The 16385-nt window shown below is 36.3% G+C and overlaps 1 protein-coding gene across 1 annotated transcript in view; it reads left to right on the top strand.

Moving 5' to 3' along the window:
- The window catches only part of PHKB (phosphorylase kinase regulatory subunit beta), a 205263-nt gene that overhangs the window by 53549 nt on the left and 135329 nt on the right, over positions 1-16385 (top strand). The window contains exons 6-8 of the mRNA XM_028477729.2: positions 1804-1911; positions 4667-4747; positions 13875-13990. Of these exons, the coding sequence (XP_028333530.1) occupies positions 1804-1911; positions 4667-4747; positions 13875-13990 (305 nt within the window). The remainder of the gene's footprint in view (positions 1-1803; positions 1912-4666; positions 4748-13874; positions 13991-16385) is intronic.

Here is a 16385-nt window from a genome sequence, read left to right on the forward strand (position 1 = left end):
ATGGTACTGTGAAAGTAGTGACCACATTGATTTCTATTTGTGTAGTCTAAGACAGGAGTCCCCAGCCCCTGGCCCGTGGATGGGTACCCGTCTGCGGCCTGTTAGGAACTGGGCGGTACAGTAGGAGGTGAGCAGCGGGCGAGCGATTGAAGCTTCATCTGCCGCTCCCCATCAGTCTCATTACCACCTGAACCATCAACCCCCCACCCCCCGACCAGTGGGTCAGTGGAAAAATTGTCTTCCATGAAACCGGTCCCTGGTTGGGAACCGCTGGTCTAAGACTATTGCCAGCAGTTTCAGATACTGAGAAGGGGTAGCCTTCTCACCTTCTCTGAGTTAACACTGGATAGCTTGGTCACTACATAGATAGAGGGTGTACATCCCTACCTTTACCCTCACTCTCTCATTTCTGATTATCTTTTGATAGGTCCTAACTTTCATTTTGTTGATTTCAACCATAGGGAGAGCTTATTTGTGCAGGGCTCTTGGGGGTGCAAAGGTGTGTTAGCCCTCTAGCACAGTACTGTCAAATAAATTTTCTGTGATGATCTAAATGTTCTCTGTTACTGTGTTGAACAGTTACAGAAGTCACTAGTCACATGTGGCTGTTGAACACTTGATATGGGGTCAGTGTAACTGAAGGACTGAATTTCTAAATTTTATATAATTGTAATTTAATTAGTCACATGTAGCCAGTGGCTACCATATTGGATAGTGTGACTTCTAGAAGCTTGTAAGATAGTGGGAGATACAGACAACTAATAAAAATAAAAGACTGGAGAAACAATTGAGGGATAAGCACCCTGATGTAGGTAGGAGTCCAGAGGAAGGAATTTTAGTTGGGGTTCAGAAGGGACTTTATAAAAGAAGGTTTTTTGGTTTTTTTTGAGATAAGAGTTTAAGGATGGAGAAGAAATTTGAAGGTATAGAAGAGAATATGGTTCTATGTGGTTCCTTAGCCAAGTGAAACAAGACAAGATCATGAATACCCAGATACCATCAAAGAGAGAAGCAAGTCATTGCCTTACATAGAACTATGTGTCATTCTATTCATTCTCTGTTCCTATTCATCTCATACTTCCAGGAACTAGTACTTGGCATACTTGGCATATAACTGGTTAGTAAATGTTTGCCGAATTGAATTAATATCTGTTTGTCCTTGGAGTTTGTCTTTTTGTCATTTAGTAATTACTTAGTATTCTAAAATGGTTAAATTTTTTGTTTAGTAAAGGTATGGCCTATATTCGCTTGGAATTGGTGCCTTAGTAATGAGAGTATGTGTGGCAAAATAAATGAAAACACGTTGACAAGAGCATGGGTTACAATTTGTGATCCTTGGAGAAAAAAAAAGCATTTGAAGTTTTGAACACTTACTGAATTAGAATGTCGCCTGAAGCACTCTTTCACTGAGTGTCATGTAAGCATTTCCAAATAGCAGTGCAGTGGGATACAATCCCTGAAATCCTGTCCCACAGAGTAAACCATTATTTGACACTAAAATAAGATGCAAAACATTACAAAAGCCAATGCTACTACATTAACAAGCTCCCTATTACACTTGAGTTGCTATGTTTGTGAAATACCAATTAAGTATTTAACAATCGTGTTAACTGTTAAATTACTAGTTATGAGTAGTGTTTTGTTTCTTTAGAAAAAGTAATAACATTTCTGCTTTTTTCTATCCTCTGTCTATAAGCTGTTGCTTTCCCCATTAAAAAATGTCTTGAAAAACAATTTATAATCTCTGATCTTGGATGAGAATGTGAATTAGTAGCATTATTCAAATTTTATATTTGATTCTAGGTCCAGCAGTTTAAGCAGGATCCACGCCCGACAACATGTCTTCACTCTGTTTTCAACGTACATACAGGAGATGAGATTCTCTCCTATGAGGAATATGGTCATCTTCAGGTAAAAAGAGAAGATTACAAATTTTCTTCTCCATTTATACTCTACATCATAGAAGATTTGAGGCTATTTACAATTTTTAAAAAGTAGATTTCATAAATTGTTCAAAACAGTAGTAGAAAATCAACCATGAAATGAAGAAATCCCATCAGGACTGAATTAGGTATTGTGATTAAACATTAAATTTGACTGAGTTCTTGGTCCAAAAGCAAAAAGGGCAGGTGGATAGATTGTAATATTATTACTATCTAGAAGAAGGACTCCTACAGCTCTTTCAGTGACAAAAGCTTGCTCTTATTACCAAATTTAGAGGAATTTCAATATTTAGGAACTAGGGAATAAAAGACAATTAGCAGTAATATAACAGCAAATCAGAAGTTTTTGTTACATGACAGTTCATTTTTGATATATCAACCTTCAATAAAGCTAAAAACATACCACTAAAATGTAATTCCAAAGGCATTTCTGGAGTCTATAAATTTTATCTTACTATATTAAATTTTGTATATAAATGTTATATGCTAAGAATACACCATAAGACTTTGTTTTGTTTTCACTTTTTCTCTCACCTCTGTGTACTCCTTTTAGCAGGACATCCTATTGCCTTGTTTCTAGGATACAAATATTATATATGCTGTTTATCTTTAATGGATTTTCTTCCTGTTCATCATTTGGTTCTGCAGTCTTTAGGATAGAATACTTATTATTCATATATTCCTTACTAAAATAAGAGTATCTCCTTTGTATAGTTCCTCTCTCTAGAGATCTGAAATGTCTTATTTTAGTATGACTCCTCCACAGAAAGTTGTGTCCCCATTTCTAGGCAGCAGAAACTCTTACACTTATTTGTAACCTGTTCCTTGGAGATTTAGTGTTACATGAATATGTAGCTGCTCAACCTTCTCCTTGTAATTATCACCTAATTAGGTTTTCTGTACCTTTTGCTTTGACAAATATGTTTACTGTTGACATAGGGTTTTCAGAAGATAGTGGCTCATTTATTTTTGTAGCTCAGAATTTAAGCTCAGTGCCTGGCACACGGTAGCTTTCAAATAAATGCTGGTCAACCTGTTATTTGGTAGTCCCTGTACAATTTACCACTTACTGTTATTTTCTCACAGAAGCCTCCTGAAAGTCAGAGCAGTGAGCTCTTTGAGGTGTTGTTGTAAGTGGCTGTCAATAGTAATGACATTTCTTCGAGGTCATTTCTGACAGGCAAGTGGCAGTGCTCTAAGAAAATATTTGGGTGACCTTGGCAATGGGATGAAACTTTTGCCTACTGTGTTCTGAGAAAAGTCCCTCAAGAGTTGATGTTGATCTAAAATACCTAAAAACTGGAATACTCTGTCTTTTTATGTGGCCCACTTGGACCTTGACAAGACCCCCGACACACACTGGACTTTGAGTGCTGGGAAATCGGGAGATGTTCACGATAGTCCTGGTTCCTAAGAGAGCTATCCCCACTGGTAGGCCCTGGCAGCACAGGGCTGCTTTGTCCAAGGCATCTAGGGCACAAATAATTTTCTGCCCCAGCTTTCTGTCAATTATTCAGAAGGGACTGGAGGAGAGTCAAGGAAGGCACAAGGTACCAAGGCTGTTATTGGGTAATAATCTTTTGGGTTAGAATTATATGGGGAGAAAATTACCTCTTGCCTTCTCTTTGTTTTTAACTCAAGTTAGCAGTTTCCTGGCTAAATGAAAGATTTTCACTGCTTCCCATTTATTTATTTGTTTGTTTATTACATAACAGCTTTATTGAGATATAATTCACATAATATACAGTTCGCCTATGTAAAGTATATAACTCAGTGGTTTTTAACATATTCACAAAGTTGTGCAGCCAACATCACAGTCAGTTTCAGAACATCTTCATCACCCCATAAAGAAATCCTGTCCCTATTAGCAGTCACTCCCCATCTCCTTCAAAGACCCCAACCCTAGGCAATTACCAGTCTACTTTCTGTCTCTGTGAATAAGCCTATTTTGTACATTTCATATAAATGGAATCATACAACATATGGTCTTATGTGACTGGTTTCTTTCATTTAGCATAATGTTTTCACGGTTTGTCCATGTTGTAGTATTTATCTTTCACTGCTTGTTTTCTCTAGAAAATTTACACATCCTATTCAGAATTCTATGCGAATCTTTATTTTTGGTTAAAGTGGACATTATTGTCTTTTTCTTTGTTTTGTTTAGATCATATAATGTTTATCTTTAATAAACTAATAAACTAAGAGAAAAAACCTCATTTGTTCATAAATAGATTTTAAATTATTGATTACTGTGTTCCAGCAGTTGCTTACATAAGTTCTGTATTCTCTGAATACAAGATGCACTGCCTGTTGTTTATGGTGTACTGGCATAGTCCTGATGTCTTAATTGCCAAACAGTTTTTTCATTTACATACATTTGAGTTGGATTGACATTACATAGCTGCCTGTGGGGCAAAACTGTTTCAAAGTAGAAGTACTTAGATCTAGAGTTTAAAAATAAATCTTAGAAAGCAAATGTAAAAATAGTTCCTAATCAGCTGTTAATAACCATCACAATAGATTTCAGGATTTTAGAGTTTTACATACAAAGCTGAGATTTTATTATGAGCTAAATCCATAGCTCCTTTATTTTTCATAGGAAAGGAAATAGTTTTTATATGCCACTACTAGAGCAAAAGACTTGTAATTTTAGCTTTTACATTTAATTTCATAGCATAGTATTTTTGTTGTTTCCTTTAACCTATTATAATGTTTGTTTTCAGATAAATGCAGTGTCACTCTATCTCCTTTACCTTGTGGAAATGATTTCCTCAGGACTCCAGATTATCTACAACACTGATGAGGTATGATTTCCCCAAATTCTCTAGTACTAAATTTCATCTCTGAGAATATCTTTCTTCTTTTACTTTTTCAAACTTATTTTTAGTTGTATAAAATGGATTACTAAATTTGTATAGCCAGATACTGGATTTTGGATACTCAGGCAAAAAGTCTTTATATTTTCAACGCAAAGCACTTTAAAAATGAACAAGGGCTTCCCTGGTGGCGCAGTGGTTGAGAGCCCGCCTGCCGATGCAGGGCACACGGGTTCGTGCCCCGGTCCGGGAGGATCCCACATGCCGCGGAGCGGCTGGGCCCGTGAGCCATGGCCTCTGAGCCTGTGCTCCGCAACGTGAGAGGCCACAACAGTGAGAGGCCCGCGTACCGGAAAAAAAAAAAAAAAAAAAGAACAAAATATGTCACAGGTTATAAAACTTTACTCCTCTGAAGGCTATATTTCAGGTGATCTGAAATAAAAAGTTGTAACTTTCAGAAATTTAGTAACAATGAAAATAAAATAGCATTTGCAGATTTTCTCAGAATTATTATGTCTTCTTTCATGTCATTGCTTTTTGTAACCCATCCTTTTAAAAGTAAAAAAAACGTTTATTATATTTTGTTATTTTTATTTGTCCGACCTCAGTAGAGTTCTTGATGCTTTCCAAAAGATAAATACCATTTTCTTATTCTTATTAGGAAATTTGAAAATAATTTATATGACAAAGTTGAGAAACATTTCTTTCATAGGCAATAATGCTTGAACAAACACACAGACCCATGTGCTAACAGATTTTGAAATGTGGCCACAGTTGGAGCAAAAAGCTTTCATTATTGAGATGGTATATACAATGAGAATTCCATCAAAGAGCAGGTATATTATATACTTATTATTTTTCTCCTGTGATGCATGCAGGGAGAACAATTGTATCGTATACTAAACACCAAAGTCATCACTGAACTGCACTGAGGGTGCTGTGAAATTGGTACATGTAGTCCTGCCCTCTAGTAGTTCATAATCTTATACATTTATCCAGTTGTGCCTTTTTAATACACATAAGTAAAACCTGTTTAGAAGTGTAGCTAAATAATAAAGAAACAATAATGATAAGAAGAAATTAGGACTTTCCTGCTGGCTCAGTGGTTAAGAATCAGCCTGCCAATGCAGGGGACCCGGGTTCAATCCCTGGTTCGGGAAGATCCCACATGCCGCGGAGCAACTGAGCCCGTGCGCCACAACTACTGAGCCTGCGCTCTAGAGCCCGTGAGCCGCAACTACTGAAGCACGCGCACCTAGAGCCTGTGCTCTGCAACAAGAGAAGCCACTGCAATGAGAAGCCCACACACCGCAACAAAAAGTAGCCCCTTCTCGCCGCAAGTAGAGAGAGCCCGTGCGCAGCAATGAAGACCCAACGCAGCCAAAAATAAATAAATAAATTTATTCTTAAAAAAAGAGGAAACCTTTGGGACCAAATAAGTTTTAGATATCAAATTTTTGTGTGTGTTTTGAAAAGGTGATAAGACACCTTATTTATGTTATAACCTCAGCAGGGTTTAGGGCAAAACCGCATACATAGCCCCTTAATATTTTTATATTGACGTATGCATATTCACATAAAGTGCAATAAATAAGGCAGATAATCTGATGTCAGTTATGGGTTTTGCTGACAAATGAGTTAAGAAAAAACGAGTTTCAGAGTTTGTGGGATTTTCATATTGTAAATAAGAGATGGTAGACCTGAATACTAATTAGAGGTGGAGGGGAAAAACACATTAAACAAAGAAAAATTAAGAACTGTGGTCTAGTGCAGTTTGAGTTAGGAGAAAGAAGTCAGAGTTTTCACCAAGTAGGGGAGATTTGAACTGGGACTAAAGGAGGGTTCATAGAAAAGTGTTTCAGTTGAAATGAGCAAGACCAAGCCCAATTGGAATCTACGCTTCCTGTCAGACTGTGGAATACATATAGGCACGCAGGCTTAGGGTGGGAAGATGATGGAGGGTTTGAATGTTAGACATGAGAATTGGGATACTGTGTCAAGATTCACAGAACCTTTCTGACAATAAAAATTGTGTGAAAAATAGCAGACCTTGGTGTCAGAATGATATTGGGGATAAAGAAGACACAGTAGCCACAGATGTGTTTCGAGACCTAGAGCATAGAAAACCAGTGGTCTTACGGTGAAAAACAGAATTGAGAAGTACTTACAAATGGTGGAAGAATTTAGAACATGGTGTTTAATGGAAAATCCAAATGGATATATTTCATAATTGGGTATAAAACAAAGGTATGGGTTACAAGTATTCAAGGGCTAGAATACCAGAATCAGAGAATTGTAAATATGCGTTGCAAACGTAGAATGTTCATTAATTTTTTTTAGTCAGATTGTTTTCTTTTGTTGAGTTTTAAGTGTTCTTTGTATATTTTGGATAACAGTGCTTTATCAGGTGTGTCTTTTATAAACATTTTCTCCCAATCTGTGGCTTGTTTTCTCAATCTCTTGACATTATTTTTCACAGAGCACAAGTTTTTAATTGTATTGAAGTCCAGATTATCAGTTATTTCTTTCATAAATTGTTTCCTTGACGTTTTATCGAAAAAGGCATGACTATACCCAAGGTCATCTAGATTTTCTCCTGTGTTGTCTTCTAGGAGTTATAGTTTTGCTTTTACATTTAGGTCAATGATCCATTTTGAGTTAATTTTTGTAAAGGATATAAGTTCTGTCTCTATATTCATTTTTTTGTTTTAATGAGGATGTCCATTTGTTCCAGCACCATTTGTTGAAGAGACTGTCTTTTCTCCATTGTTTTACCTTTGCTCCTTTGTTAAAGATCAGTTGACTATACTTATGGGGTTCTATTTCTGGGCTCTCTTTTCTGTTCCTTTGATCTCTTTGTTTATTTTTCTGCCAGTGCCACACTTTGTTGAATACCATAGCGTTATAGTAAATCTTGAAATTGGGTAGTGTGATATCTCCAACTTAGTTCTTCTTCAAAATTGGGTTGACTATTCTGGGTCTTTTGCCTCTCTGTAAAAACTTTAGAATCAGTTTGTCAATATCCATAAAATAGCTTGCTGGTACTTTGGTTGGTATTGTATTGAATATATAGATCAATTTGGGAAGAATTGATAGCTTGACAGCATTGAGTCTTCCTATTCACGAACATGAAATCCCTCTCCATTTATTTAGTCCTTCTTTGATGACATTAATTAGTTTTGTAGTTTTCCTCATATAGATCTTATATATATTTCCTTAGATTTATACCTGTTTCATTTTTGGGGGTGTTAATGTTAGATTCCACTTGCTCATTGTTGATATATAGGAATGTAATTGACTTTTTTTGTTTGTTTGTTTTTTGCTACGTGGGCCTCTCACTGCTGTGGCCCCTCCCGCTGCGGAGCACAGGCTCCAGACGCACAGGCTCAGCGGCCATGGCTCACGGGCCTAGCCGCTCTGTGGCATGCGGGATCCTCCCAGACTGGGGCATGAACCCGCGTCCCCTGCATCGGCAGGCGGACTCCCAACCACTGCACCACCAGGGAAGCCCATAATTGACTTTTATATATTAAACTTGTATCCTGCAACTTGTTATATTTGGTTATTAGTTCCAGGGCTTTTTGTTGATTGTTTTGGACTTTCTGCATAGATGATCATGTCATCTGCCACCAAAGACAGTTTCATGTTTTCCTTCCCAATCTGAATACCTTTTATTTCCTTTCCTTGCCCCATTAAATTAGCAAGGACTTCCAGTATGGTCTTGAAAAGGAGTGGCAAGAAGGAACATGCTTGCCTTGTACCTGATCTTAGAGAGGAAGCATTGAGTTTCTCACCATTAAATATGATTTTAGTTGTATATATTTTGTAGATAGTCCATTTCAAGTTGAGAAAGTTCCCCTCTATTCCTAGTTTACCAAGAGTTTTTGATCATGAATCAGTATTGGATTTTGTCAAATACTTTTCTTCATCTGTTGAAATGATCATGTGATTTTTCTTTTTTAGTCTTTTGTTGTGATGTATTACAGTAATAGATTTTCTAATGTTGAATCAGCTTGGCATGCCTGAGATAAATTCTACTTGGTGTGGTATAATTCCTTTTTATACATTTTTGGATTCAATTTTCAAATATATATATTTTTTATAAATTTATTTATTTTTGGCTGTGTTGGATCTTCGTTGCTGCATGCGGGCTTTCTCTAGTTGTAGTGAGCAGGGGCTACTCTTCATTGCGGTGCACGGGCTTCTCCTTGTGGTGGCTTCTCTTGTTGTGGAGCCTGGGCTCAGTAGTTAGGGCACATGGGCTCAGTAGTTGTGGCTTGCGGGCTCTAGAGTGCAGGCTCAGTAGTTGTGGCACACAGACTTAGTTGCTCTGCGGCATGTGGGATCTTCCCGGACCAGGGCTTGATCCCGTGTCCCCTGCATTGGCAGGTGGATTCTCAACCACGGTGCCACCAGGGAAGCACAATTTGCAAATATTTTGTTGAGGATTTTTGCATCTATGTTCATGAGAGATATTGGTCTGTAGTTTTCTTATAATGTCTTTGTCTGGTTTGGGTGTTAAGGTATTTCTGGCCTCACAAAATGGGTTAGGAAGTATTCCCTCTGCTTTTATCCTTTGAAGGAGATTGTAGAGAATTGATAAAATTTCTTCCTTAAATGTTTGGTATAATTCACCAGTGAACCCATCTAGAACTGATGCTTTCTGTTTTGGAAGGTCATAATTATTGATTCAATTTCTTTAATAGATACAGGTCTATTCAGATTATCTGTTTCTTTTTTTTTGTTGGTTTTGTTGTATTGTGGCTCTCAAGGAATTGGTCTATTTCATCTGGGTTATCAAATTTATGGACATAGAGTTACTCTTCGTATTCCTTTATTTACTCTTAATTGCCATGGGAAATGTAGTGATGTCCCCTCTTTTGTTTATGTTAATAGTAATTTGTGTCCTCTCTTTTTTCCTTAGTTAGCATAGCTAGAAGCTTATTTATTTTATTTTCAAAGAACCAGCTTTCGGTTTCATTGATTTTTGTCTCTTAATTTCCGGTTTTCAATTTCATTGGTTTCTGTTCTAATTCTTATTATTTCTTTACTTATTCTCACTTTGGATTTAATTTGCTCTTTTTCTAGTTTTCTAAAGTAGAAACTTAGAATATTGATTTTGGATCTCTTCTTTTTTAATATATGCATTCAATGCTATAAATTTCCCTCTTACACTGCTTTCACTGCATCCCTAAAATTTTGAAAAGCTGTTTCATTTCATTTTTTTTTTACCCATACAGTATTAGTATTATGTTGTTTAATCTTCATGTTTGGGGGTTTTCCAGGTGTCTTTCTGTTATTGATTTCTAGTTTAATCATTTGTGGACTGAGAGCAGACATGTATGATTTATGTCTTTTTACATTTGTTAAGGTGTGGTTTTCACCCAGAATGTGGTCTGTATTTGTGAGTGTTCCGTGTAAGCTTGAGAAGAACATATATTCTGCTGTTCTGCAATGAAGTAGTCTGTGAATGTCCTTTATATCCAGTTGATTGATGATGGATTGATGATGTCGTTGAGTTCAACTGTATCCTTACTGATTTTCTGCCTGCTGGATCTGTTTCTTATAGAGAGGTGTTGAAGTCTTAAACTCTGATAGAGAATTCATCTGTTTCTCTTTCCAATTCTATTGCTTTTTTCCCTCACAATTTGATGTTGTTAGGCATATAAATGTTAAAGATTGTTATGTCTTCTTAGAGAATCAACTCCTTTATTATTATGTAATGCCCTTCTTTATCCCTAATAACTTTCCTTCCTTTGAAGTCTGCTCTGTTTGAAATTAAATAGCTATTTCAGCTTTCTTGTCTGTGATTAGTGTTAACATAGTATATTTTTCTCCATTTATTTACTTGAAATCTATGTGGGTCTTTATAGTGAAAGTGGGTTTGTTATAGACAACATATAGTTAGGTCATGGTTTTTGATCCACTCTAACAATCTCTGTCTTTTAACAGGTGCATTTGGAACGTTGACATTCAAAGTGATTATTGATATAGTTGAATTACTATCTGCTGTATTGGTTACTGTTTTCTATTTGTTACCCTTATTGTTTGTCTTCCACTCTTTTTTTCCCGTTGCTCTAATTGAGTTTTTTATATGATTCTGTTTTCTCTCCTTTTTTAGCTATCATTTACATTTCCTTTTTTTCCTTTTTTTACTTGTTGCCCTGGAGTTTGCAATATACATTTACAACAAATAAGTCCACTTTCAAATAACACTATACTACTTCACACATAGTGTGAGTACTTTATAATAACAAAATAATCCTAATTCCTTCCTCTTATCCCTTGTATCTTTGCTGTCATTTATTTTATTTATATATAAGCATACATAAACATACACATGTAAGATATAGTCATAAACATACATAATCAGTTATCAATACATTGTTGCTATTATTTTGCTATGATTAGGCAGTATTTATTTATTTATTGGGTGAAGTAGAAAAGAATAGCTTTATTGCTTTGCCAGGCAAAGGGGGCCACAGCAGTCTAATGCCCTCAAAACTGTGTGTACCTACCTGGAGGAGGTAGTGAGGAGTTTTATAGGAACGGTTCGAAGAAGGCGTGATCAGCTCGTGGACCTAGGCAGTCTTTTAGTTAGCCTTCTATAATCCTACGGTTAGGTCCCAGTCTGTTAGTTAGCCTGTGCCTCTGGACTGTGAACTTCATAAGTGTATTGAGTTTTTTTCTCTCCCCTTAGGTAGAACAGGATGGCTCTGGTAGGCTCAATTGAAAATTTCTGTTCCCCATGTGGGAGGTTAGAGCTGGCTGGAATTGGGTATTTCCCTTCCCCAGCCAGTTAGGCTCTGAAAATAGCCCAGCAGGTCTGGCTTTGATTAACTAGTTTCCCCTAAGGGGAGACCCTCTTAAGAAAAACAGAATGTTTCAATGTATTTCAAAATGGTTACTTTTTCCCTCTCCTTGCTGGAAGTCACAGGGGATTTTCCTAGGATATTTTCTGTGGGAACCTGGCTGAGCTCTTGGAGGTAAATCTCACAATATTGTCGGGACCCCATTATGACTGGGTCACCCTGGAGTTTTTAACTTTCCAGAGTTTTTAAGTGAGCCTCTAGCAATTTGTCAGTTACAGTTCAGGTTTTACTACCCCAGCACTGATTCCCCGGGTGGTTTCTGCTGATGAGTCTGTGCTTTAGGGAGCCATAGCTGCCTGTTTTCGCCTGTGGGTCTCTCAGTCTTGGGACAGCAGTTTGCTCTTGTGTTCTCCCCTCTCTCATGGATCCAAGAAGAGTTAAAAAGCTTTTTATTTGTTAGGATGAAGTGGAATGGCAATTTCTAAACTCCTTTTTTGCGGAACTGGAATGTAAGTGGTATTTTAGTTTTACTTATGGGGCTTATTAGCCAAAAATGCCTTCTTTGCCAACTATTACACCATTCATGCAGCCTGAGTAGACTGCCTCACTTGGGCCCAGCCCTGGTCCTAAAGTCCTCCTAAGAGGGAGAAGAAGCAAGTATATGGACTATATACTTAAGAAGTTTGTCGTAAGAGGAAGAAGGATTTAGCTGGTTTCAACTCTTTTAACTTGGAGACCTGACAAGTATTAAGTATTTCCTGTAAGTTTTATAGAATCTAAATAACTCTAAAGACCATGGAAAAGCTGAAGACATCGGGTTTTATGAAATTATACCAGGATTTTTATATGGGCAGGTTTTCCTTAGGGAAATAGGTAAGGTAACAAGAAATTGGGAAAGCTGGGAAGACCCTCCCCAATATTTGAAGTAAAAAAAAGTTTACTGGAGGTGTGTACTGCTCCACTCTTTGGTGGAGAAGTGACAGGATAGGTTTGTGTTTTATGAAAACCTAGAATGCTCTGTTATATTTCTGTGAGGCCCCAACACCCTAATTGCTTTTTCCTTCACTGAAATGCGTGAGCTGTTCTTGGCTCTGAGGGCAGATAGATATCTCTATGTTGGGATTGAGAATGAAAAGGTCAGGGATTCAACTGCCTCAGCCATCCATGATTTGTGAGAGAACATATGTAGACTGCTTCCTGGTCAACTCTTGATCAATGTATTTGTTAACTCTGGGCTTAGAGACTTTCTAGAGACCCTAGAGAACATGGAAGAATCATTTTAAGAGGCTGTGTTTTCCTCTGCTCTGATTTCTCAACCAATTCTTTCCTACTGCTTTCTCTTTTTCTATAATTTCTCAAAGTTTCTAGTCTACTGGTGGAACTTTACCTTGGTTTTTAGTGTTATTATGTGTCATTCTTAAGAATATATACATTAAATTAATTAGGTGTCGGTCGGGGAATATGTATTGCCACTTTAGAGGGATAGCGAGACAAAGGGTAGACGAGATGCACATATTCAATACGCAATATTGAACCAAACATAATGACTAAATTAAAAACCCTGTAATTAGGACCAGTAGCCCTCATAAGATATTGTTTTTATTAAAATGAATAAACTTATTAAGTAAGAACTGACCATAATCTTTGCTTTCCATAGTTACTATTGAAAGGATAAATTTAATCAAATGTTTGAAATCTTTACATGAAAGCTGTGATTCCTGGCCTATTGGTTGGGCCCATCTCCAACTGTAAGCTTTGAGTGTATAAAAATGGGTACCTATAGCTATAGAAAAGGCAGGAGGAAGATCAGATTCCATGAGTAATAAACTCAAGACTCTAGGTTGATCTACCATGAGACTGACTCATTTTAGAACTGAAAAATACCTTTTTATCTCCAAAGTGTTAGACTTCTTTAACATTTGACATTTTAGATCCCAAATATTATTATCTAGTATAAAACAGTACTTTATATTTTTCTTCTTAAGATGCACAGCCCTCATGAACAGTAATGTTGATAGATACATCATTGAAGAATTATAGTTGGAACATTGACAGGATTTAAATTTTATTTCTGTATTGTTTATATTAGGTTCTCACTTTAGGCTTTATATTAGAAAAACCGGATATAAGAGTGTATTCATAGTAATGAAATAATCACAAAAATTTCAGCATGTTAAAAAAGTGTTGGTAGGCAAATACATTTTGAATTTCAAATCCAAATTTTCAAATATCTGATTGTTCTTATCAATATCTAAAGGTCCTGTTATTTTACGTGTCCTTATGTTCCATCTCTTTTCTTTTAGGTCTCTTTTATTCAGAACCTTGTATTTTGTGTGGAAAGAGTTTACCGTGTGCCTGACTTTGGTGTCTGGGAAAGAGGAAGCAAATATAATAATGGCAGCACAGAGCTGCATTCGAGGTAATTTGCTGATTTCTGAGCGTTTGTTTGTTTGTTTTAATTTAAATGTGTGGAGCATGAACAAAAATCAAAGAACTAGATTGGAACTCTGGTTTCTATGTAACTTTCATCTCCTTTTTTCTATATATGATTCAGATGAAATTCACTTAAAATTAAAGGAAAAGAGTCTGCTCTCAGTGCCCATCAACAGATACAGGAAAAGAGCAGGGTGTCTTTCCCAGCTTCCCAAGGTGTCAGTACATGCATATCAGTATCCAGTCCAAGGCTTGGCCTTTCTGCTCAACCAAGTCATTTTCTTTTTCCTCTTTGAAATGACACTGTTTGAAAGATCAAGTACATTAAAATTACCAAACAGCAATTGTATATGCATTGCACGTAAAATTCCCGTTCGTGTTATGGAGCTGATTTTTATTGTAACAAGAGATACTCATACCCTTTATATTTTATTTAACTAAAAAATGTAGCTCAATTAGTCCTATCCATTTCGCAGTAAAAGATTTAAGAACCTAAAGGTTATCAGCTGTAGGTCAGTTTAGTCTCTTTATTGAGGCTTGAAGAAACAGTTTAGGAAACACTGGATAAGAGGAATCTGCAGCTCTCTACTTTTTTGGATAGAAGGACTAATTACACACAAAAAATTAAGCTGATATAAGACATTTAGTAAACTAAAAACTGGCTCCAGATCACTAGCTGTATAAGGTCTCTGTGCCTCAGTTTCCTGATTTATAAAATGGAGATAGTAATGTACTCTACTTTATAAAGTTGTTGTAATGATTGAGTTAGTATATATAAAGCATTTGAACACCTGGCATAAGTAAACACTGAAATGTAAGTATACTCACATATTTAAGAATATTCTAATAACAAAGATTGAAACAAAAAGGATTTTTCATTTAACTCTGGACAGCTAACATACAAACTTTTCTATAAGTTTTATGATTCATACGAGGCGTTTTTATAATACAGAGTAAAATAATAGCAATATGTAAGGAAGACAGTAAAGGAGAGAAATAGTTTGTGGTAAAGTGCAATTCAGACATTAAACAAATTCTGGCAAATACTAAAAATAGGAAGATATTATATTTCAGCTATAAGTTCTCAACATTCCAGATTATCAGTCAAATTCAAGACAGAAAGTTTATATGATTGGAAAAGGTGATTTTTTTAAATTTACCTTTTCAGTATTTATGATTTATCAGGCCCCTTTTCTGCTTTTTAATAAATATTTAATATATGCCAGTGTGGTCCCACTGACATTATTTTCAGTATAAAATATTTGGAGTAGAGTTTTTCCTATTTATAAAAATTGTAGTAAACTCAGAAAGAACCTTGGGTAAAAGTTACTATTAACCCTAGAAAGTGAGGGTATTGAGAGGTCCCTAGTGAAAAAAACAGAGGCTCCAACATGTTTTTCTGTAACTGAGGTTCCATCTTTAAATTGAATCATTAAGGATTTTATTTCAAGGCTTAGAAGATCATTAAGTGATGTTCTTTGCTACCTTTTCCATGCAAAATTAATCTTAATTGTAGCAGGCCAGTTTTATTCAAATGGATGGGAAATGAAGTTTGCCATTTAGCTTTGGATGATAGGTTTTATACATTTAGCATTCATCTTCTCATTTTCCATGGTAGAACACTTAAAAGAACTTCAAACCTTTTTTTTCCCCAAATGCTTCTTAGCTCAGATATCCACAAGCCTATTTTCGATATGTCACCTCTGCTGCCAAAATGGTCTGTTTTGAAACTACAGGAGACCTGAGCCCTATGGCACTCATGGACGCAGTGATGGCAGCAGTGGTGGGAGACCAATATCTATCATTAAAAAAAAATTTTTTTAACATCTTTATTGGAGTATAATTGCTTTACATTGTTGTGTTAGTTGCTGCTGTATAACAAAGTGAATCAGCTATACATATACATATATCCCCATATCCCCTCCCTCTTGCATCTCCCTCCCACCCTCCCTATCCCACCCCTCTAGGTGGTCACAAAGCACCTAGCTGATCTCCCTGTGCTATGCAGCTGCTTCCCATTATCTATTTTACATTTGGTAGTGTATATATGTCAGTGCCACTCTCTGACTTCGTCCTAGCTTACCCTTCCCCCTCCCCATGTCCTCAAGTCCATTCTCTATGTCTGCATCTTTATTCTTGTCCTGCCCCTAGGTTCATCAGAACCATTTTTTTTTTTTTTAGATCCCATGGTTGAACAACCTTCCCTTTGAATATGATTTGCTGCTTAAATTTTAGGTTTCTAACTAAAAAAAGATTGCTTAATTTAAAAAAACCTCTTGATTAACAATTCTCATTTTCTTTGTTCAGTAACTTTTCCCTCTAGTCTTTTTTTTTTTTTTTAGAATTCCATATATATGTGCTAGCATACGGTATTTGTTTTT

This window comes from Physeter macrocephalus, chromosome 17 (genome assembly GCF_002837175.3).
Source record: "Physeter macrocephalus isolate SW-GA chromosome 17, ASM283717v5, whole genome shotgun sequence".
NCBI classification, from domain to species: domain Eukaryota; kingdom Metazoa; phylum Chordata; class Mammalia; order Artiodactyla; family Physeteridae; genus Physeter; species Physeter macrocephalus.